This window comes from Molothrus aeneus, chromosome 2 (assembly GCF_037042795.1).
Source record: "Molothrus aeneus isolate 106 chromosome 2, BPBGC_Maene_1.0, whole genome shotgun sequence".
In the NCBI taxonomy this organism is placed as follows: Eukaryota; Metazoa; Chordata; class Aves; order Passeriformes; family Icteridae; genus Molothrus; species Molothrus aeneus.
Window position 1 is genome coordinate 42442984 of NC_089647.1, and position 23105 is coordinate 42466088.

At 41.8% G+C, this 23105-nt stretch overlaps 1 protein-coding gene across 1 annotated transcript in view; it reads left to right on the forward strand.

The window, feature by feature from the left end:
* ELMOD1 (ELMO domain containing 1) overlaps positions 1-5970 on the forward strand; it is a 44109-nt gene extending 38139 nt beyond the window's left edge. Inside the window, exons 9-11 of the mRNA XM_066544765.1 lie at positions 1870-1920; positions 3400-3533; positions 4375-5970. Coding sequence (XP_066400862.1) covers positions 1870-1920; positions 3400-3533; positions 4375-4547 — 358 coding nt within the window. The 3' untranslated portion in view covers positions 4548-5970. The remainder of the gene's footprint in view (positions 1-1869; positions 1921-3399; positions 3534-4374) is intronic.
* Positions 5971-23105: the final 17135 nt, after the last annotated feature.

Sequence of the window (23105 nt, forward strand, 5' to 3'; positions counted from 1 at the left end):
TCTACCACAATATCTTGCTTGATATCATTAAAGTGACTGACTTGATAATCATAAGTAGTCTATGCTAAATATTTGTTAGCAGAGCTGGAAAGCCCCTTTATTTATAGTCACATACTCTGTCTACCTTGACTAATGATGTTTCCAATCTGGCTACTCCATTGTCATGGCTGTTGAGAGATCAGGCACCTTCAAGTGTCACAAACTGTGCTGTAGATAATTTTTCAATGAGAGACTCTATAATTATTGGGGAGTCGAGGCCTCTTAGTCAGCTACATAGAAATCAGTTGCCTTAAAAGACTTTTTTTTTTTTTTTCTTCTGCCAGTAGTGTTAGATATCCATAAAGCTGGTTCACACCTAAATCCTGAAGCTTTTGATCTCCTCAGGGTTCTTGGTTTTTTTTGTTGAGTTCCTAATGGTAATTCTGTGACAAAAAGCCCTTGGAACATATTAGTGTGCTTCATTTGCATGTTTGATTACCAAGGGCAGTCTTGGAGTGCAGTGTGAGCATGTGCAATTTCTGTGCCTTGCAGAGCATTCAGTAGAAGACAGATGCTGCAGGTGGTGCCCATGGTGATCTTCCTGGTGTGGTTGCTTAGCAGCTGTGCTGTTTTCTGATGGGATCGATGGATTTTCTATCTCAGTTGAACTTGTTCACTTGCCCACATCCTATGTGTGCCACCTTTATTATTCAGTCTTTACCTGGGGTTTTCTAACTGGCGTTATTCCACAGCCTGCAAAGACGGTTCAGATTTTAGAGGATGGTCAAATAATAGTGTATTCCTGTATGCAAAGCTATTTAGGAGCTGAAGTTTTTGTCCTCATGCATGCCAGCTAGTAACCCTCAGATCACAATGGGTATGAATCTGTTAGCATCTTAAGTAATTATTGATAACAATTTTTATATAATATATTTACTCAATATATTGACGCTCAGGGAATTGTTTTTAGTGTAATATATACTTACTGAAGTTCAAGAATAGTCTAAGAACAATGCCTTTACACATGCCTGTCTATAATTTGGGACCTAAAGCTTGCAAACTCTGATTTGCCTTACTAGGGCAAAACTCCCACAGCCATGTAAAGGTTGTAGGCTCCTGCTTAGGGTCAGTTCTGTGCCTGCCTTTAGCTGGTTTTAAATGCAGGCAATGATTTCTGCTAAACTTGCTCATCTCAGTAGACTCAAACCTGGTTAGTGGGATGTTAGCTGACTGGTTGGATCACACAGCTCTTTTAAATTGTTGAAGAGCTGAAATTTAGTCAAAAATCAATCTGTTCCCTGACTAATTTTATTTTAAGGGAGGCGTCTTCTGTGTCCTTGAAAAGCACTGCATTATTGTGCCAAATAATAGGAAACTCTGTTCCTTATCTTTGGCTTTTGAGTGATTTCTAATTTGGCTGGTCATAAAAACTTACTGTCAGAGGAGTATTTTCATGTTTGCTGCCTCAAGTGAATCATGCCACAGCATCAGTGATGAGTATCACGAATATCTCTGAAAACACAAAAAAGCTAAAACCATCTTTGATTAGTTAAATGTAATTTCAACTTCTTGTACAGCTCAAGCTTAACTGAAGTGGTTCACCTTTGTGGTCAATTTAGAAAACAATGAGTTTTTGCTGAGAGCATTGACATAGGTGCATTTTGTAATGGTGAGACCAGTTTGTTGGCAATGCTCTAACCAGTTACCCATTTCAAGTCTGTTTATGTCAATCCATTCAGCCAGAAGGAGTATTAAATGGGACTAGCCATATAAAAGAAGATGAAATATCATGTTCAGCCAATATTATTGCATCAGAGAAGTTGAAAGAAAATATTTGTCAGTTAGTACTGTTTGGCAATGTCTGGATTTTAACTATTTTTTTTTCCTCAGCCAACTTAGCAAAGCTGAATGGGAGAAGAAAAAGTTTGATAAGGCAATTGGGTAAGTTTAAAAACCTTTTTAATTTGCCACAAACACAGCAGGTAACAATGAGGCTGTATATTTGAGGGAGAAAAGGTGTTTCCTAGTTATTTTTTAAAGGAAATTTCTGTGAGCATATGTACATCTGCCACACCTTGATTTTGGTCGAAGATTACTGGAGAAACAATTCAAGTTACATTCAGAAAAAAATAACCCAAAAATTTTGTAGCAAGGAGAAGCTTTCTCTTTGTGCTATATATAGTGTGGTGATTAATATCTGTTTAATTCTTCTTAGCACACGACATGATCAAGTTTCACTTCTTGCTTTCAAAGCCAGGTTCAGAACTGCTTTTGGGAAAATATAATAGCGAAGAAATAATACTGAGGGTTATTTCTTCTTTAACAGTGGGTTTGGTATAACTGCATTATTCATGGAAATGGAACAGGATGTTCCTTCTGAATGTATCTAAAAATCTGTAATACAAGATTTTACTGCCCAGATTTATTTTTTCTGTGAAACTTGCCAATTAGGCAAGTTAACTTCATGCTGAAGTTAACTTCTGGAGTTCAGGTTTGTTTTTTTCCCTCCTGAAATGCAAAAAAAAGTTAAAGGAAAAGAAAATATTTCTGTTTGCTTTATAGAGGTAGTTGAAAAAATACCCAAGACAGTCTAGAGAAGACAGCTGTCTTTAGCTGAGAAAAAAATTCAATCACTGAATATCCAAACATGTTTGCTTTTATGATTAAATGTCCGTGCAAGTCTTTATGTGCTTCCTTGGGAAATAGTCACTGCTAGGAATGTCAAGTTCTTTATGCACCGACCTTACAAGTTAACTTCCAGTTTCTGAGTTTCGTTGTGCTTAAATATACTTCACTTGTTAATATCTCCTAGCAGGACAGAGTTTACTTAATGAGTCTGATTTTCTTGTTTCTGTTTCCTGCATGCTTTGATTTAGGATTCTGCCTGTTTTCCGGCCTTGTCTCTAGCTCTCTTTTAGGGAGAAATTAGAGGCCACTCTGCTGGATCCTTTTCACAAGCTTTTTAGCCATATGAATGTCTTTATAGGACAGGTTGTTGAAGCATGATGTTCCTAACTATGGGTAATGAGTTCCAGTGGGAACTCCAGCAGTTAAAAATAACAAATGATGGGTCACCCTGCAGCCGTGGCCACCGTGTGGAGTCCTTGCCCTGTTTCAGAGGCGAGTGCAGGAGCACGGGGATGTCTGTGCTTGTTCTTATTTTGTAGGAGTTAATCAGTACTGTTCCACTGAAAAGGCTGGCACATGAAACTCCTGTTTTTACTGTGACCATGTATTTCCCAAGGGAAATGCTGTACAAAGCACACAGAATAAATGTTTTCCTTGCTTTCCACCCCACACACACCTTGGATACTCACAAAGGAGAGAATGAATACATCTCAGTAACAGGGTCATCAGTGTTCCTTAAAATGTGACAAAAGAAAGTGAATTCTCAACAAAAGTTACTGCTTTTCCTTACAGCTACTCTTTTGCCATCGTGGGCATTAACATAACAGACCTTGCATACAACCTGCTCGTGAGTGGGGCTCTGAAGACCCATTTCTACAATGTTGCTCCAGAAGCACCCACACTCACCCACTTCCAGCAGACGTTCTGTAAGTTCTGTAAGGGTGGGAGTGTGGGGCAAGGGGTGGAAATTCATAATTGGTACTCTGCTAACATACTACTGCCCATAGTTTAAAAAAAGAAATAAAGTCTTCTGACGCAGCACAGAGACTGTGCGCTTCTGTCTAGCATGCTTGGATTCTGCTCTTCAGCTGTGATGGAGGCCTCTACCAAGCCAAGATGTAAAACAAATTAAGAAACACAAACAAAAAATGCACTAAGCACCTTACCAAGTGACCTTCCTATTTTTTAAATAATAAGAAAAAAGTAAATGTGCTTTAAGGAGTGTTTGAATATTGTTTCCCCTTAAATCCAACTGCCATATGATCCTTGCAATTGCATTCTGGTGTTACTCCCCACCCTTCAGCAGAGTTGCTGCTCCACCGCCAAAATAATGTTTTGACAGCTCTGTCCCCTGTATTTAAGCATCCCTGCTACAGCAGAGGCCTGCTGTTCATCTTTGCACAGTGGGAGTAACACTTCTAATATTTTTCAATGTGTAGGCAAGGAACTGATAATGAGCACCTGCAGCATCTTTCCCCCTTTTTATACTCCCTGGTTTTATGTTTCAATTTGTGAATCCATATATCAAAATGACTAGTGACTTGCTGTGTATATTGTGAGAAATTCTGCCAATGTGTGTATTCTTCCAATTTTGGCATTGTCCAGAATAGGTTTAGTCTTGTTCCTGCCCAGTGTCATGAGGTGTCAGATCTCAGTGACTAGGATTCTCTGTGCAGATCATAATTACTAATTCCAGGGCACTTTTTAATTGTATGTGTCATCTTCACATATAGTATTTATCTCTTCTTCCTTCATATTGTTTTGTAGGCTACTTAATGCATGAATTCCACAAATTCTGGATTGATGAGGATCCACTGGACATAATGGAATTTAATCGCGTCAGAGAGAAATTTTACAAGCGAATCTTGAGACAGCTCCAGAACCCAGAGATGGCTCTGTGTCCTCACTTTGCTGCATCAGAAAGTTTAATCAATATGTAGTTACTCAGTTGATTTAATTTGGAAGCACTCTCTCACTCTTGGTTTAGATCACGGTTAGACCATCAGTAGCATACTGAATGACCATGGCAATTGTGTGCATGTTTTTGGCGCAGTGTTCATCTATTTTTGTCACATGATCCCCTTATGCTTCTCTTGCTGGGGATTTTTCATTTTAAATGGGTGCTCATATTGCCTCATTATGCAGTGTTACCTTCTGAATTGATGTCCAGATATCAGAGTTTTTCTATTTTTTTAGACTTTCCTCATAATTCAGCATTGACAATTGAATTGTATTTCTCTAGAAGTGTTTTTTGTATATGTGGAATAAGTAGCTGGATCTTGTATTGTGAAAGCTTTTTAACTTCTCGGTATGTTTTAAGATAACTACTGGCATTTCAAGCAAAATATATGTTTGGACCTCATCTAGAAGATAATGTAATTTAATCTAATTCAGACAAACACATTTAAGTCAAATTTTCTCCATGCAACCATTATATGCTTAATGCAAAATAATGAGGCTTATGAGATACAACTTTCAGTGAGAAGAGTTTATGCAGAATTATGATCAAATGCATGAATACCAAATGGTCTGGTGATGCTAACACAGTGAGCTGCGAGCACATTCACAACTAAAAGATACCAGCAGGGGCCAAAAATTATAACATCAGGCTGTTGTCACCAACACCACCATGCTGAAGCATGGTCTAGATTCCTGCACATTCCTTTGGATATGCAGAGGTTAGTGCTTTGTGTCACACATTGGAAGGCAACATGATTTGGTCACACGGTGCTTGGTGAATTCAGGGAAGCAAAATTATGTATCTTTTCTTAGAACTACTGAAAATGTTGCTTTGGTTGTTAATTCAGTTCCTAAGAGCTGGGAGAAATAATTGGTTAGAAGGTTTAGAACAAAACTGCTTGTGTTTCCCAGACTACTTATAAAAAAAAATTCAAAATGGCAAACTGCCTTTTTTCTAAAACCATAAATGAATAAAAGTGTTTGACACTAAGATTGTGTAGTATACTGAACAACATCTACCATGGCATTTCATACCCATGGTATTTTTTACCTTCTAAGCAATCAATTTTAGTATTATATGTTTGTGTAAATCACTTGCATATGGAGATCAAATTGAGTAGTGTCCAACTACTTGTGAATATATGAATAAATTATACATCATTCTAAACTGAAGCACTGTGGGTTTTATTTTTGAGGTATGCAGTAATACAGAGGAAAAGTGTTTTACTTAATGGATGAGGTAAAATGGGTTGTAACAGCTCTGTGGTATTCCTGAGGAATGAAGTGTGATCACAACTTCTTCAGATAAGGTGCTTTATATCATTTTAGTTACTGCTTGGGCCATCACTTTATCTAACAAAATAAATAAATAAATAAATGGAAGTGCTTCAACTTCCTAGGAAACTCCTTGGATTTAAGTTGTCTCATTTCTTTGCTAAAATGTAAGCTGGGGTCAGGACTTCTCTACATGGCTGGAAACTTGCACTCATGGAGTTAATCAGCAGCATTTTATGGGTGTTGCAATAATTAGTCTTTTCCAATGAATCTGGAAATATGGAACTGGAAACATTAACATTTGCATATTTTGCATGACAATACAAGGAATAAAAACTATGCATGTTCAACTTAATACCATTGATTTTGGAAAGTGGTTATTTATAGCTGTTAGGTCTCAAGGACTTTTTTGTGTGACTCTTGAAGCTTCTAAAATAGGTTTCTAGTAACAGTTATTGTTGTTTCAAATTTTAGGCTCTCTCTTTCTTTCCTTGCCCCACTCTGACTTAAATATTTTCTGCAATTTATTAGGTTACTCTGGTTTATTTTTAATACTCTGCAGTGGAGTTCATGAAGTTGTGGGGGAGGGAGGGAAGGTTCCTGCTACCTTCTTACTGCTCTGATCCTCTCAGGTGTGCCTTGTCTCAAGGTGTCAACCTCAAATAAAACCAGAAAATGTCATCTGGCTCTATGTCAGATTGTATCAGTATAATCTAACTAGTTTGGGTTATTATTTTTCCTGTCTTGCAGGAAGATAGATTTAATGAAGTGAAAGCGTGAAATTCCTTCTCCTGTGGAGCCCTTGCATGCTGGTGCCTTCAAATCTTGTCTTCCAGCCCGTTTGTGCTTCAGCTTTGTCCTGTGATTTTGTTCCCAAAGTCAATGTCAAACCTGGAGCAGAGAACATCCCTGGTGGGTGCCCAAAACTGGCTGGGCACTGCTGAGGAAGGATGTTTGTGGGGCACTGCCTTCCCTCCTCCCCAAGAACGACCTCTTACAATGATACAAACCTAAGCATTTTTTAAAAAAGTTAGAATTTATGCTATCACTAGTATAGATCCATACTGACCTGTGAGCAACTGGATGCTGCTTTCCCTAGGGAGGAGAAAATTAAAGAAATGGTGGGGGGGGGCAGGTGTGTGAAGTATTAAATAGCTTTTTCAATAAAGAAGAATCAATATTTATTCTCACTACAGGGTACAGAATTTGGTTTGAGTATAGAGAAGGTTTAGGTTGGATCTTTCCAAAAACCTTCCACAGCTTCATGGTTGTTGCATTTCACCAGCCATCTCTCTCAGGCTCATGCCTGGCCACGTTCATCTCAGGCAGTAAGTGCTTCCTGCCCAGGCTGTAAAGTAAATGGTCACCTTCTTTCTTAACAGGCAATTTTTCTCAGGCAAATAATTCACATTGGCGATGCCATGCAGCCCAGGTGTTGTTTTTAAAAGGCACAACTATGTTGTAAGTCTAAGCTGCTGCTTTACTGTATAAAATTCAAGACAGCTTGCTGAAGCTATCCAGAATATGCATTGCTTAGAATATGTATTGCTTGGGGTCAGTAGGTGAAAATATAACTGATGAAAGTATAATATTGGGAGATTGAATGTGTTAAAATGCAGACATATTAACCTTGATCTGCTTAAAGCCAGGTGGGGAAAGGGCTATGTAGTACTGGAGTTCTTTAATTCTGTATTCATCCTTTTATAGTGGTGCTTATATTCTGTGTTACATGTTCAAGCATTTCCCATAGCACAGCATTTTCTTATCCTAGCTAATGTGTATTTAAATTGTTACCAAGGCTCCTTCAACAACATAGGTGGGCAGGGACTTGTCTTCAGTAACCTTGGTCTTCAGTAACCTTGGTGCTTCAGTTTTTTCTTTTCCATTCACATGCTCCACAGCATCTGTGGAGCTGGGGCTGTGAGAGCCCCAGGACCTGTGCCTGGGGGATTGTTTACAGCCAGGAGGAGGAGAGCAAGTGCTACTCCAGCTTCCTGACACTCTTTGGCTTGTAGATTTTTTTCTTTGAGGGAAGGAGAAATATTTTTGCTGTTCTTCTAATTGGCTCTTTTGGAAGGTAGTTTTTCAAATCCTGGTGCTGGTGGTATTTCTATGTGCTGTTTTTAGAAGCAAACAAGGTCTACCTTATGTACACAATTCGCCTTGGACAATTGTATCTCCTGACTGTTTCCTGGAGCAGCACTGAAGCTCTATTGAAAAATTTGCTGTCATTTAGAGGGTAAAGGAGATTAATTTACTGTCTTTTTTAATGAAAGAGCAATCTCTAAAAGCACCTGTGCCCACTGTGGGCCCTCTGGGGCACAGACAGCTGGTGATGACTTAGCAGGCTAAAACACTTTGCTGCAAGCAGGGCATTTTCAGCATGTCCCCAGCTGAAATAAGTGCTGTTAGTTGGAACAGGATGTATGTGAACAGAGTGCTGATGCTCAGGTTAATGAACCCAGATACACCTCCACTGGCCCAAAGAATCACTGGTAGCATCATAATACATTGGGTTCCATTATGAGGGATCATAATTTCTTTCTTAATCCCCCCCTTCATGGATTGTGATTAGCTTTTAACATGCCATTTGCTGACCCATCCCTTTTTGTCAGAATGTGATCAGAGATTTTTGACCCTTCCACAGGAGTGACCAGCATTGCAGGGTTGTCCCCTAGTGTGGTATTGCAGATTGTTGTCATTCCTGCCCGAGCTCTAGGGGAAACCTCAATCCACAGCTCCACCACTTGGATGAATCTGACCAAGGTAGGAACCAGTTACAGCCTAGAATAGTAACCTGAGAGCAATTCTATAACTTCATGTTATAGGTTAAGTTCATGTCTTTGGCAAGTGCTGTTGGGGAAATAGGGAAACTCTGTATTCATATTGGAAAATATGGTAACTCTGATTATACTTACTTCTCTTCCCCAGCTGGCTCTTAACAAGCTTGACATCATCAACATTTTGACATCATTGTGACCATTTTGCCATAACAGTAAGACTCCTCTGGAGCTGTGATTTTCAGAGAATTGTTCTACTTTGAATCTTGTAAACTATCCTGATTTCCACCCTCAGTTCTCACTTGGAAATTGTTCCAATGGGAGCTCAAATTTTGCACTAATGAATCCTCTAGACTACACTGAGACAAACAGTAGGGTTCCCCTCTGTACTCTTGCATCTACAGCATGGTGCAGCTAAAAATCACATAAATTATTAAAATAGATGTTTTGCAAAAAACAATCCTGAAATGGATAAGGCAATGAATAATTCATTGTTTTCCTTGGTTTGCAGCAGAGCAGGTTTTCTGTAAGACTTGCCAATGATTAGACAGGACTCTTCCTGCCAGATCCTAGAGGACAGGCTTTGTGCTTTCCCCTGTGAGCAGTGCACACGGAAATCAGGTCATTACTTATTCTAGCAAAGGAAACTGTTCTACTCTATATAGAACTATAATTAGAAAAGAGATTTAGCTTTAAAACCCAGCAAGAACTGGGGTCAGCAGCTAAACTCCAAAGGAGCTATGAGGAAGGGCAGAGGGCTGGTTACTAGGCCTGGGCTCCATTGTGCTGAAGGATCCACTGCCAGAATTATAGGTGGTGTATTCCCCAAAAAGCTTACAGCGTGGAATGAGAGAGGCTAGGAGGATGGGGAAGCACAAGACCAACACACACCAGCACAGCTGGCAGCTCAGCAAAGCAGATCAGCACAGGAGGAGTTGGAAAAAAGAGACATGAGGTCTCCTGTTGTATGTTTACAGTCAGTATTGCCCAATTGAAAGGGTAACCAGGGAAGATACATGCAAGTGACTGTGAAAAACCTAACCCAAGGACAACAGGGCATGGCACTGTGACACTGGAAATGAGGACAGACATAGGAGACCCCAGCTTGAGTACTGCACCAAGATCTGGGGTCCTCAACACACGGAGGACACTGTTGGAGCAAGTTCATAGGAGGGACACCAGGATGATTGATTAAAGGGATGGAGCTCCTCCCCTATGAAGAAAGGCTGAGAGAATTGGGATTGCTCAGCCTGGAAAAGAGTAGCCTTGGGGTGACCTAATTGCAGCTGTTCAGTACCTGAAGGGGTGTACAGGATGGAGAGGCTATTCGCAAGGGGGAATGGCTTCCAGCTAAAAGAGGGAAGGTTTAGATTAAATATTAGGAAGAAATTCTTTACTGTGGGGTAGCGAGGCACTGGAACAGGTTGCTCAGAGAATTTGTGGATGCCCCATCCCTGGAAGTGTTTAAGGACAGGTTGGGTGCAGCTCTGAGTGACCTGGTCTAGTGAAAGGTGTCGCCCATGGCAGGTGACTAGAACCAGATGAACTTTAGGGTCCCTTCCAATCCAGGCCATTCTATTATTCTGTGATCCCTGGTGCCTACCACACAGATGAGAAGAAAATCTGTGATTCTCAAAGGAGACTAGTCAGGAAGTATCAATAGGATATAGACATAGCTTTGATGTAAAGCTCAGAGGGGACGTTAAGGCCCAAACTGGGATCCTTGGTCATGGTCCAGAGACAAGATAGGATTGTTCTCCTAAGTTAGAAAGTGCTTCTTGGCACATCAGCCTATGAAACCTGCCTGCTCACCCCTGAGAATCTGCCTCTGCTTGATGTGCTGGATGGGGGAACACCAAAGGAGCAGGATGTTGAAGACCCAAGGATGCAATTTGCTGTCTGTCTTTGATAGGGGAATTTGTGATGTTGTCTTGGCTCTGGGTGGTCTCACATGTTCCTTTAAGCTGTTATGATTAGCCACCATTTGCCTCTTCGCCCTCAGTTTTCCATTCACATTGGCTGGTTGGTTTGAATTTAAGGCAACTGGCACACACACCACCTCCAGTTTCCATGCCTCTGGCCCTTCTCACATATTTGTCAGCAAGCCATTTTGCAGAGCTTGCAGGAGACCACTGTGACACCAGGGGTAGGAAAGCTGTTCTAAGCTTGGCTGTGGCAAGGCTGCTGTCTCCAAGTGCTTTGTGCCTGTCTTGAGGGCTGTGGAAAAAGGACATGAACATGCAGCTGCACGGACAACCCAGGGCTTCTCTAGTTAGCTGCTGACAGTGCATGGGGTTGTTCTGCCCCTCAAGCACCCTCAGCCTCCCACCAGGTTCTCTCCAGGGGGAATCAGCTTTTTCTGTCTTACAGAAGAGAGCAGGGGTTTTCAGGAGTTATTTTGTCCATGCCTGAGACTGGCCTCAGTTAGTGTAAGTCATGCCTGCCTGCTGTGAAACTCAGCAAGTTTACACTGGTTCCAAATCTGACTGGAATAAATGAGTCCAGCAACAGCAGAGAACAGGGCATCCGGAGCCATGGCAAGAAGTTATAATCCCAGAACAGTACTCTCCTTCATTTGCTGGATAAAAAGACATGTCTGGGGGAGATATAAACATCAATTATCTAGCTGTAACCAAATATCAGTAAAAATAAAATAAACTGCTTAACACCAATGTAATACTAAGAATCAGGTGTTCTTTATTTGTCAGAAGGCATGAAGGAATATTTCCTTCAAAATACTGTGCCTGCTGAGTACAGGAAAGCTTCTGATTTTATACTGTATTTCACATACATATTCACTGATTGCCCCAGAATAAATATACATATATGATAGCCATGTCCCTGAAATCATTGACATATTTTCTCTCCCTTTTACACGTGTTTTTCTGTGCTAGGGGTCTCTTTGGTGGTCAGCACAAAGTCACACCTGAATGATCAGTGAACGAGTATAAGCTGGCAGAACTGGGGCTGGTTGCTTTCCAGCTCTCCTTCTTACACAATGGGCATTGTGCAGTTCCAAAGGCCAGAGGGTTTTAAAGAATAAGCATTGTGTTAGCTCTCCAGGTGTAGATGATTTTTCATCTGGCAACACACAGAGTGGGTCAGAAAGCCTTCCTTGATCACTGGTGTGAGTGCCCTTGTATTAATGGGTAGACTAAGCCTTCATATCCTTAGAGACTATTGTAAAAGCTTGCCAGTGACTTTCCCCCTGTGTGAAATATCAGTGCTTTTGGAATGCTAAACTAATTTCTAATTCCAGCAGAGATACAGATAGATGGTGGGAACCTGCCTTTTGGAGCTGTCTGAACTGCACCAGTATCAGTATCTCCAGTATCAAAGAGAGATACTGGCACTTCATTTTGCATGTATAGGTGCAAGTTAAGAATAGAGAATAAAGTATTAAACATCACTGTCTAGAAACAGTATCTTTTGTGATCCTCTTCAATTTATTATGGATGTCTGTAATCTCTGCCTTTGAGTCTTATACACAATAGAGATTAACTTCTATGTCACAGTTCTGTTCCATTATTTTTTAGGCACAGCAATGACAGCTCCTAGACATCTGAGTGATGAGAATTAGAAACTCTCATGCCCAAAGAGAGAGAATTGCCTTTGGGGTAGATCATTGTGCGAGGCAATGCTTCCTATGTCATTTGGGTTAGGTCATCTGTGATGCTACTGAAAATTCAATCAATATAACCCTAATATCAGTGCCTAAACTTCAGAGAGGAATATCAGCACAGGTGAAAACATTCATAAGACCATGTACCTATCCAGGAAAAAGGTAAGCCTGAAATACCCAAATTGCACTTGGGGGCTGCAGAGTGATGAATTACCTGCACAAGCAGTGGGACTTCTACATCAGTCTTGCACTGTGCCAGGAGTTAATTCCAGGACACCTTAGCTCACTGCTGGTCTTGGGATCAAAGTAGTTACAATATCTTTATTTTCTTCATATTAAACTGTCTGTTACAAACACTTCAATGGGGAAAATACTGTGGTTTAGAGAGAGCACATTTTATCAGTGTATCTCAGCTGCTCGCTGTTGTATGACTGAGTCCCAATAGCCATGCTCCAGCAAGGACAAGCAATGCTTTGCCCATCATAAGGAATTCAGATTCACAAAATCCCTGTACACGAACAAATAACACCTACTTGTCACATTTGAGGAAAAGGAGGTGCCATGCAAAATAATGTAGGTTTAAGGTATGCCATGCATGGGAGAGGCCTGAATTCCCATGCTCTCATTTCTTGCTTCAGCAATGAGGATGCTTTCCCCAAAAGACAAGTAGAATACCATCTGAGAATGAAATATCTTGGTTTATAACTGGCAAACACAAATTTTGGGTATGATCTCATTGTTTTGTCTCAGCTGCTGAAGCAGCCACTGCTCTGACATTGGCTGCATTTTGTGGTTTTCCATATATATACGCACTGAATATGGAATACAATGTCTCATCTTGCTTAAAGCTATCACATCACCATCATCCTGCAACACTTGAAATCTGACCTTTAAGCAATATCTGTGCCAATTTTGGCTGAGGTAGAGTTAATTTTCTTCATATTAGCCACTACATGGCCGTGTTTTGGATCTGTGCTGGAAACAGTGTTGATAATACAGAGGTATTTTTGTTATTGCTGAGAAGACCTTGCACCAAGCCAGCAGTGAGTAGGCTGGGGGTGCACAAGAAGTTGGAAGGGAGCAGAGTTGGGACCAACAAGGTATTCCAGACCATATGGAATCATAGTCAGCTTATAAAACTGGGAGAAGAAGGAGGAAATGGGGATGCATGGAGTGATGGTGTTTGTCTTCCCAAATAACCATTAAATGTGATAGATGCCTTCCCTGGAGATGGCTAAACATCTACTTGCCTATGGGAAGTGGTGAATTAATTCCTTACTTTGTTTTGTTTATATGTGAGGGTTTTTCTTTTCCTATTAAACTGTCTTTATCTCAGCCCATGACTTTCTTGATTTTACCCTTCTGATTCCCTCCTCCATCCCACTGTTGGGAGGGTGAAGGAGTCACTGGGGATGCTGAGTTGCCATCTGGGGCTAAACCACAACACCACCTAAGTGCAGAAAGTCAGATACCCCTGGCGGGGGGGCTGCTTCCTCTGTTTAATGCCCAGCACTTTTTCTAGTTTCTAACGACTTAACCATTGTACCAAACCTTTGGGTTTTGCCTCCTTGGTTATTTTTTCACCTGCATTCTTATTTCCTCAAAACCAAAGTCTCACTCCTCCTTCAAAACTTTCGTTCTTGCAAGGCCCCCACAACCGAAGTCTTCACCACTGATGTCTGACTATACAATGAATAATAAGGGAAAAAAAATCCCCAAAAACACAAAAGACCACTTCAAAGCCATTAGCACCAACATTTTTATGAACAGCCTCACATTATGGTGAGTGAAGGGCCATCATGATGGTGAGAGGTCTAGAGAGGAAGCTGTAGGAAGAGCCACGGGGGTCACTTGGTCTGTTCAGCCTGGGGAAGAGGAGACTTAGGGGAAACCTCACTGCAGTCTGCTGCTTCCTTGTGAGGGAAAGAGGAGGGGCAGGCACTGATCTCTTCTCTGTGGTGCCCACTGACAGGACACGAGGGAATGGGCCTGAAGTTTTGTCAGGGAGGTTTAGGTTGGATATTTTGAAAAGGTTTTTCAACCAGAAGGTGGTTGGGCAGTGGAACAGGCTCTCCACGGAGGTTGTCACAACACAAAGCCTGACAGAGTTCAAGAAGGACTTGTAAAATGTTCTGAGGCACATGGTGTGGTTCTTGGGGTCATCCTGTGCAGGGACAGAAGCTGGTCTTCAGTGATCTTTGTGGATCCCTTACAACTCAGGTGATTCTATTATTAATTGCCTTCCAGCTGACCCCTCTGTGTTATAACCAAGGACCGTTCTGGGGTAAAAGCACGAGATTTCTCTTCTTGGTCTAAAAAGCAACAAGAGGTTGTGGACAACCTCCTTCTCCCGGGGCCAGGGTCCCTCCCAGTGCCGCCTCCCGCCAGGCAGAGCCGCCCCGGCAGCCGCGGAGGATGAGGTGCAGCCGGTTCAGCACCCTGGAGAGCGCCGGGCCCGCACCGCTCCCGGTGCGACCGACTGGCGGCGTTGGGACCCCGAGGCACAAATAACAACCCCTTCCGAGCTCCTGTAATTCCCCTGTTACAGCCCTTTGCTGCCGCTAAGTGCTGGAGCAATAGCAGTGGGGATGCTTGGTAACGATCTCCAATAACGCCCTGTTAATCAAATGAGGTAAATTTTAGTTGAGTTTCTGATGGAATTCAGAGCTTGGCAGTCGTGTTGAGGCCATGCCTTCAGGGCTTTGGATCTGTACGGGGGACTTTTCGCTCAGTTTGCCTGTCAGAGTTCACTGAGAGGCTGGACAATGCTCTCAGCCATGTGGTTTAGTTTTACATATTGCTGCAAGCTGCAGGGTGTTGGATTTGAGGGTCCTTACAGGTCCCCTTCCAACTTGAAATAATTTATGATTCTATTCTATCAAGAGTTTCTTGAATAGGAGTTGGCTGTTGTGAATTCACTCACCTTGGGGATAATTCTGCCAAGGACCCTGCACTTCAGACCTGACAGATCCCAAAGAGACAGGAGCAGCCTGGAGGAAATAAAATCAGAGCAGCATTTGTCTTCCCTGAGGCAAGCATTTTCCATGCTGTGAAACACTGCTCTGAGTCACCTAAACACTTCCTAAATTCCATAAAGGCAAGTGCACATAGGTCTATTCACATCTCCTTGTTTCTTCCTGTAAGCAAATTACAGCAACATTCTATTAGCATTTCTCTCCATTGTAAAGTGTCCTCCTCTTCATTGAGCCAGGCTGGGAAGGCTGAGGCCTCTTAAACTCTGTGATATCTGCTTTCACAGGAACTCCTTAAGAGGTAGTATCCCTCTCCAAGCTAGGAGAGTGGTTATAAAGTATTCCTGATGGATTTTTGAACCCATTCCCTGGGACCACTGGCAGCATCTCTTGACATTGGTAGCCCCACATCTCTCAGCAATGTAGCATAGTAATCAACTACACCAGCCATTAGTTAGACTAAGAAAACTGCTCCAAAGTCTCTGTTGCTAACATCCAAACCCATTACTTTATGTGCAAGGAAAAGTTTTTTCTTTCTTTCTTCTTTGCTGTTATGTTGTATGTATTTGAAGGCTGTCAATAATCTTCCTTTGTCATATTTGGCCCATCCCCATTCCCAGTGAGGTGCCTGGTGTCTGCTGCTGGGGCTGGTCACATTGGTGCCCTGATGGTAGATGAAGCAAGGTGCAATAACTCTTCAGAATACCTACTGAGATTTAGCAGTCTGTGGGTTAAGCTTCCTGTGGAGCCCCAGCAAGCCTACCCTCATATTCATCAGGTCTTGAAGCCTTTTATTCTCCTTCTGCAGATTTGTCTAAACATTTTGAAATATCTGTTCTGTTTTCTTTCAAAACATCTTGTCCTTTTGAGTTTTACACTGCAGTTTTGCTTCGCCAAATGCCTTTCTTCATTTTATATGTTGCTATTATGTTTGCCATTTATTTGATGGACTGAGAGACTGCAAATAGCCAGTCTTTTTGCCTTTATTTGCTATTACTCATGTCTTTTCTTCAGTTACCTTTTTCTTCAAGGTAAAGGGATCTATGTCTACCAAATTTCTTCTCAAGTCAAAACTGTTACAATGCTTTTTATTATTTTATTGCCCTCTGCAATTTTTCCAACACTGCCCACGGAGCTGATGTGTTCAGGGAATTCTCTGCAATTATTCCTGGATTTTTCCTGTATGCCAGTGTCTGCTGAGCTCATTATTTTGTGTTGGAATGTTCTTTCTCCCAATGTATTCTCCTTCACATTTGTCAACTTTTAACTTTATCTACCATTTTATTACTTATGATTTGGCATTCAGATGACTTTCTGCAACCCCTCGTTTATGACATGTATACCACCAGAAAATTTTGCAGTGCTTCTGCTTTTCCTGTAAATACATTAAACAGCGAAAGCTCTTGCAGACCTCCTTTTATTATGCAATTTCACTGTTCACTGCCACTCTCTTTCCATCTTTCACCCAGTTAAAGGGAGAAGTCCCCTCTCGCTCCCATCACAGTTTGTGGTTTTTAAAACTTATTGATTGGCTCACTTTTACTGTTTCAGAATTGTAATAGATACCAAGAGCAAGATTTCCCTTTGCTGAAGCCTTGCCGACTTTTCCACTTAGATTCATAGAACTGTATAATTTTTTAGATTGGAAAAAGTCTTTAAAATCATCAGCTCCAACCATTAACCTGGCACTGCCAAGTCCACCATTAAATCATGTCCCTGAATGCCACATCTACACTTTTTTTAAATACCTCCAGAGAATTTGACTCCACCACTTCTCTGGACAGCCTGTTCCAATGCTTGACAACCCAAGGCAACTATGTGCCTTTGAATTCTGGTTTTCTGTGGTTTGGGTTTTTTTTGGAAATGGAGCTTCCTGGTCTGTAACTGCCCAGCTCTCCTCTGCTTTCCTCTTAAGAACTGATACTTTATCTGCCACCTCCCATTTCTCTGGTACCAGTCTGATGTGAGAAATAAGTTACACTCCACAGTAATTTGGCAGGCAATTTCATATCCAAGCTCCTTTAAAATCACCAGGTGAACATCATCTGGTCCTGCTGATATATCACTGCTCATGCTGTTGGCTTCTGGCCCATCAGTTGAGACCATTACTCATTGCCTGCAGATAAAAGTTCTTGCATGGAAACTCTCATAATCTCTTCTACAGGGAGCACTGCTGCAGGTAATTAATATACCTTTCCTATACCAAACGTATTTTCTGAGCGCTCCTGCTCTGTATCTATCATCTGCAAACCCTGCAGTCTCCTGGCAGGTTGCCTGCTTCTGGTGTATTTTATTTTTAGCTTTTAATGCATCTGCTGTGCTGTTAATCAACAGTTTTCTTGCCCTCCTTACAACCTTTTATTTAACTTTCCTGAGTTCTCTTCAGTTTTGCCAATGTAGATATATTTTCTGTGTTTTAAGCAGTAGTATTTTATTCATAACTCCTCCCTGTGCTTTGCTGATTCTTCTTTCAGCCTTCCTAGTTCCATAAGGAAGTTTCCCTCATGCACATTGTGGTCACTGTCACACCATCATTTTACAAAAGTAACATTTGATCCTGATCCCATGTTCTGTTAATGGCTGCACAGCTTCTCCTTCTGTGACATCTGAGTGCCCAAGGGGAAATAATTTATGTTGCTTAAAAATGTAGCAGGAATTAGAGACCAGTTTGACCTTTTCCCACTTTGTGGAGGTGGTGCAAAGCTGGATTTTTCTATGGCCACAGTGCTTTCTGCCTTACAGCCTCCCTGGTGTCTTATTCTGGTTGACACTTTAGTCCTAATTGCACTTTTCCTATTTTTGAAATGTCAGGCTAGAGGGTTATTATATATATTTTTTTAACAGTGAGTTTATTTTGATAAAGATTTCTTTAATGCATGCTGCACCTTCTTTACTGATATTGTCATCTTTGTCTTTCTGATATTTGCATTACCACCATATCCTATGGTCTTTTTCTATTTCTGGCTAAATGGGCCTTTATTTGTTGAAATTTCTGATTGTTTTTTCTTTTTCCCATCTGAATTTCATTGACTTTCACTCTGTTCTGTGTCGGGGAATGCAGTATGGTATGATTTAAATCTACAAACTGAGAACTACACATTTGGAGTTGGCTGTTTATGCAGACAAGTTTTCCCCAAGCCTGAAAGGGAGTTTTCAGTAATTTCAGAGCTCAGCTGAGTGCAGCCTAAGAAGAGAGAAGAGCCAAAACTCCCAACCAAGGCTGCAAAAAGGAGTACAACTCTGGGACAACAGATATAAGTTCCCACTTATTAATCTCACAGGAGACTTTATTTAGCCTCATTATGACATGGAATTGACTGTATCTGATGAGACAGTTTCAGTTTCACACTTTTCTTGATACACAGGTAAAAATGCAGCTGAAGTACCCAGAGGGATCATTAAGTAGGGAAGTATCCCAGACTGAAAAAAGGAAAAAAACCAAGGCTTAGTGTTTTCAATGCTTACTATCTTCTGACTTCACTTAGATTTAAACCACTTTAAAAAATAGACTAGATTTAAAATTCTATTTTAAATAGAATAGAACAAAATTCTGTTCTAAATTGTAAAAACAAATCTGCTGCAAAAGAAGTCTATTAAACTCATTTAATTGTTATTACTTATTTTGTTCCAAGCCAAGTAAGTTTTAGAACCTAGTAATTTGAAAGCATATTTTGAAATAGATGTATATATTTAAATTGTGAGGCTTACTGTTTCTGAATAATAGCTTCATTAAAGTGTTAATTATTATTGCTTATAGTGAAATTCTTTTATTAAAATTTGTGTTGAAGTGGAAGATCTAAAGCTACTTCTGGTGTATCTCTTCCAGGTGATGCTAAAACAGAACTCTGTGGAGGGCAGATGAGAACCAGAGAGACACAGAGGGGCAGATCCTTGTCTGACATAACCAGGCCCAGCTCCACTGGAGCACACTGGGGAAAAGGCTTGCAGCAAGCCAGAGCAGATCCTAACATGGTAACAAGGCTCGGGTCAGTCCTACTGGAACTGGCAGTCACCAGTGAAACTGTACTGCAAGTATTAAAAAATCATGTCCCTGCTTTTAGCTATGCCAAGAGATGTCTGAGAACAACGAGCTGAGCAGCAAAAGGGTTGAATACAGCAGGGAGAAGAAGTACATGCAAAATCCATCCTAGATTATTTATTGCTCACCGCGTCCCGTAGTTTTGATTAAGGAATTGGGTCACTCCCACTAGATATTTTGGGTGATGCATCTGGGCCAGGCTGTCACAGTGATGTGCAAGCCCACACAAACGCCATGTGCCTGTAAAAATATGCAGATTTCTATAAGCACAAGGTAGGATCTTCTCCAGGAGCCCTCCTCCCAAGGCACATATCCATGAGGGATTAAGTCCCTCCTGAGCAACTGATACCTGGATCACCATGAATATCCCGACCCCATCAATTTGATCTTCGGGTCACCTGAGCCACACTTGCTCCAGGCCTTCATACACGTGGCAGGGACAGCAGGGTGGGGCAGACATGAACAGGGCAGGACATTATTCTAGTATTCTGTGTACATCTCTGGCCACGAGGCTGAGACAATACCCACAAAACCCACTGCCTGCTTCCCAGGAGGGCAGAGTTGAAACACAAGGAAAACAGCCATTTGGAAGAGAGGCACAGCTCTGGCAGCTCATCTGGGTACACCAAAAGGCATAAATGCAAAACCAAAAGATTAAGGCACATCCAGGCACATACAGAAACCTTCCTGAGCCCTGCCATACAAGCTGTAGAAGAAGGAAGCATGAGTCTACATTTACCTAACAACTGCTGCCAAAACCAAATTATTACTCATCTCCTTCATCCACCCACTACAGCCAAGAACTGGAAAGTACAAGTGGAACACAGCACACACAGTGGGACAAGATGGCCACCTCTGTTCGTCCCATTTACGAATTTATGCTTCTTTGCACTCCCTCACAGATCAGCCCAGTGTGAGTAGAGATTGGCATTAGCTGATAAGCATAGCAGAGCCTGCTTGAAAATGCTGTCATCTCTCTGCAGAAGCTGCCAGCTGAACTGTTAAGCTGGGAGGTCAGAGCTGATTGGCTTGAGCAGCAGCTGAATGTGGCCCTGAGAAACGTGCCAAAGGCTTTTCCAGCTCAGACCCGTAATCTGTGGGTAAGCCCAGCACACAGGGGGCAAACCAGCTCAGCTGTGCAGGTGAAGAGTGATTTAGGAGTCCTCACAATGGCCAGCCAGCGAGTCAGCACCTGTCAGTCTTCTTGATCCCTTCTAGCTCACTGCACCAGCAAAATATAGATTATGATTGTGCCAAGTTCTTCTTGAATTGCAAGGGCATCTATTGCCTCTGGCATGCTTCCAAATGCAGTTGTATAAATAGAGCTGTGCTGGACTTGCTACATAGCGAGGAAGTTATTTATGCTTCACATTTTTTTTGGCATGACCCAGAGAAAGATTCTGTACATACACAGGAACATTGCCTTGATAAGGCTGAGAACCCCAGGTTTTGGATTTTCTTCTTTTTCTTTGTCATCTGCTGAACTTACACATTTCATGTTATATATTTCCATCTGCTGAGCACAGAGCTTACACAGTGTGCCATTTTTCCCCCCACAGAAAACTGAATTTTGAGTGAATCTTTGCAAACTAAAAAATGTCACTAAGAAAATGTTTGTAACCAATCCACTTAGGAAGCAGCACATGCAGATCCTTGATGTCAGCCACTTCTTTTTCCCATACTCACCTCTGTCTCATTGCATGACAATTTCCTACCTTGTGATTTGGAGGTAGCACACCATGAGAGTGATTGGTTATGCAACATGGGATAGAGAGCCTGCCTGGCCTGGAGCCTGGGCAATGAAGGAGAAGGGGGCACAGGTCACATAGCCTACAGAAGCTTTGACACATCATTCAAAAGCAAAATGGACACAGTTGGTTTTCATACATGACATTTGACTTTGACAAATTTTATTTTTCCTTGATAAAAACAATTTTCTTGAAAAAAAATAGAGAAACTGGTTTCAACTGAAAACATACTGGATTGGTAAAAGTATTCTGGTAGACCCCACTGAACAATTTTCTAATGATTAGCCAAAGTTTCAAATCTTGGTGCCTAAATTTGTTCTAGGTTGGTATGCAGGCCCATAAACTAGCAGTCTGATTTTTCCCAAAAGCATGCTGAACATCCTATGTCTTGAGCTTCTCTGGAATGAGGTACTTTAGACTTAGCAATTCCACATGACCAGGACTAGACTCAAGCTTCTGAAATCTAAACATGTAGAATTAGGTAGCTATAGTCTTATCCAAAGCCCAGTAAAGGGAATGGAGAGATTGCTGCTGGACTTCTGGTTCTGTGTGTGGCTAATTCATCCATGCTTAGGTGGCAGAGTAAAAATTATCTCGTTTGAGTCAGGTCAGTCCTAAGCAACCACTGTTTTGCTCATCGTAAGCAGCTCCTGCTGCACAGAGTGCCTTTAGCAAAGGAGGTGGGATGGCAGAGGGATGGGGTATGTGAGAAACAACTGCTCACTTTGAAAATTTAAAAAGGTTTATTAAACCTTGAAAAAATACAACAAAGGACTACATAAGGAAAAAGCTGCAGCGCTGGGAACTGCCCCTCGTGCATACCACATGGCCAGTTCATCTTCAAGATGGATGCTCAGTCCTTTATACCCCTGGGGGGGGTTGCATCAGCCAGCCCTGGCCCCTCCCAAAGCCTGTCAGTCAGCTCTTCTTTGCCATTTATTGGTGGAAACCATTTTCTTGTAACTTGGTTGGAGGTCAGGCGTTGCCATGCCGCACCCCCTAAGCACCAAGCTTTTCCCATTCCCAACTTCCCCATGCAAGGGGCACATGTGCAGCCTTCTCTCTACCTGTCCTAGACAACCCTGGCTGTCTGATGGCCACAATACAGGGAGGGAAAGGAACTATGGGGAGAACAGAGGACATCTAAACTACAATAACTTAATTATACATTAATAAAGCTTTTCTTAATATTCACACAATAGTTATCTTTTAATTGCGAGAGCCAATCATCTCATTTTCCATCTATAACAGTGTAGTAAAGTGTCACCTGGGCAATCCTCCTTACGGGCAAGAACTGTCCTGGGCATGCTGTGTAAAACTGCCAAATGCTGACATACAAATGCACAGGAGAGGCCAAGCAGCTGGAAAGCTGCTCTGCAGAGGACCTGAGGCTCACTGGGTACACCATGAACCATGAACCATGAACCATGAACCAAAAATGGGTCCTTGCAGCAGAAGTCAAAGAGCCTCCTGGGCTGCACCAGGCAGAACATTGGCAGTAGACTGAGGGAGGTGATCCTTCTTTTCTGCTCAGTGCTGGAGGCACATCTGGAATGCTGTGTCCAGAGCTGGACTTTCCAGTACAAGAGAGACATGCAGAGGGTCAAAGCAAAGGGTCATTAAGATGAGGAAGCATCTGATGAAAAAAGGCTAAAGGAGCTGGGACTGTTCAGCCTGGACAAGGCTTAGAGGGGTCTTCTCAGTGTATGTAAACACCTGGTGGGTGAGAATGAACAAGACAGGGCCAGACCCTTCTCAGTGGTCCCCAACAGCAAGACAAGAGGAAATGGGAACTAACTCAACAGCAGGAAACACATTTAAACATAAGGAAACTCTTTTTTCCTGTGAGGACAGTCAAGCACTGGAACACTTTATCCAGGGAGGCTACAGGGGCTAGAGCCCTTACACTAAAGTATTGTCCTAATGAAAATTTTGAATAATGAAAAGTATTGTTCTAATGAAAATTTTGCCTAAAATAATTTGACTGATAAACTAAGACAAATCACTGTTAGCCCAGAAGTCCTCTGATGTTCTCCATCTCCTTTATACTGCAGAAGGATGGAAAATTATGACAACATGCATCTCCAAAAGCCATCTCTCATC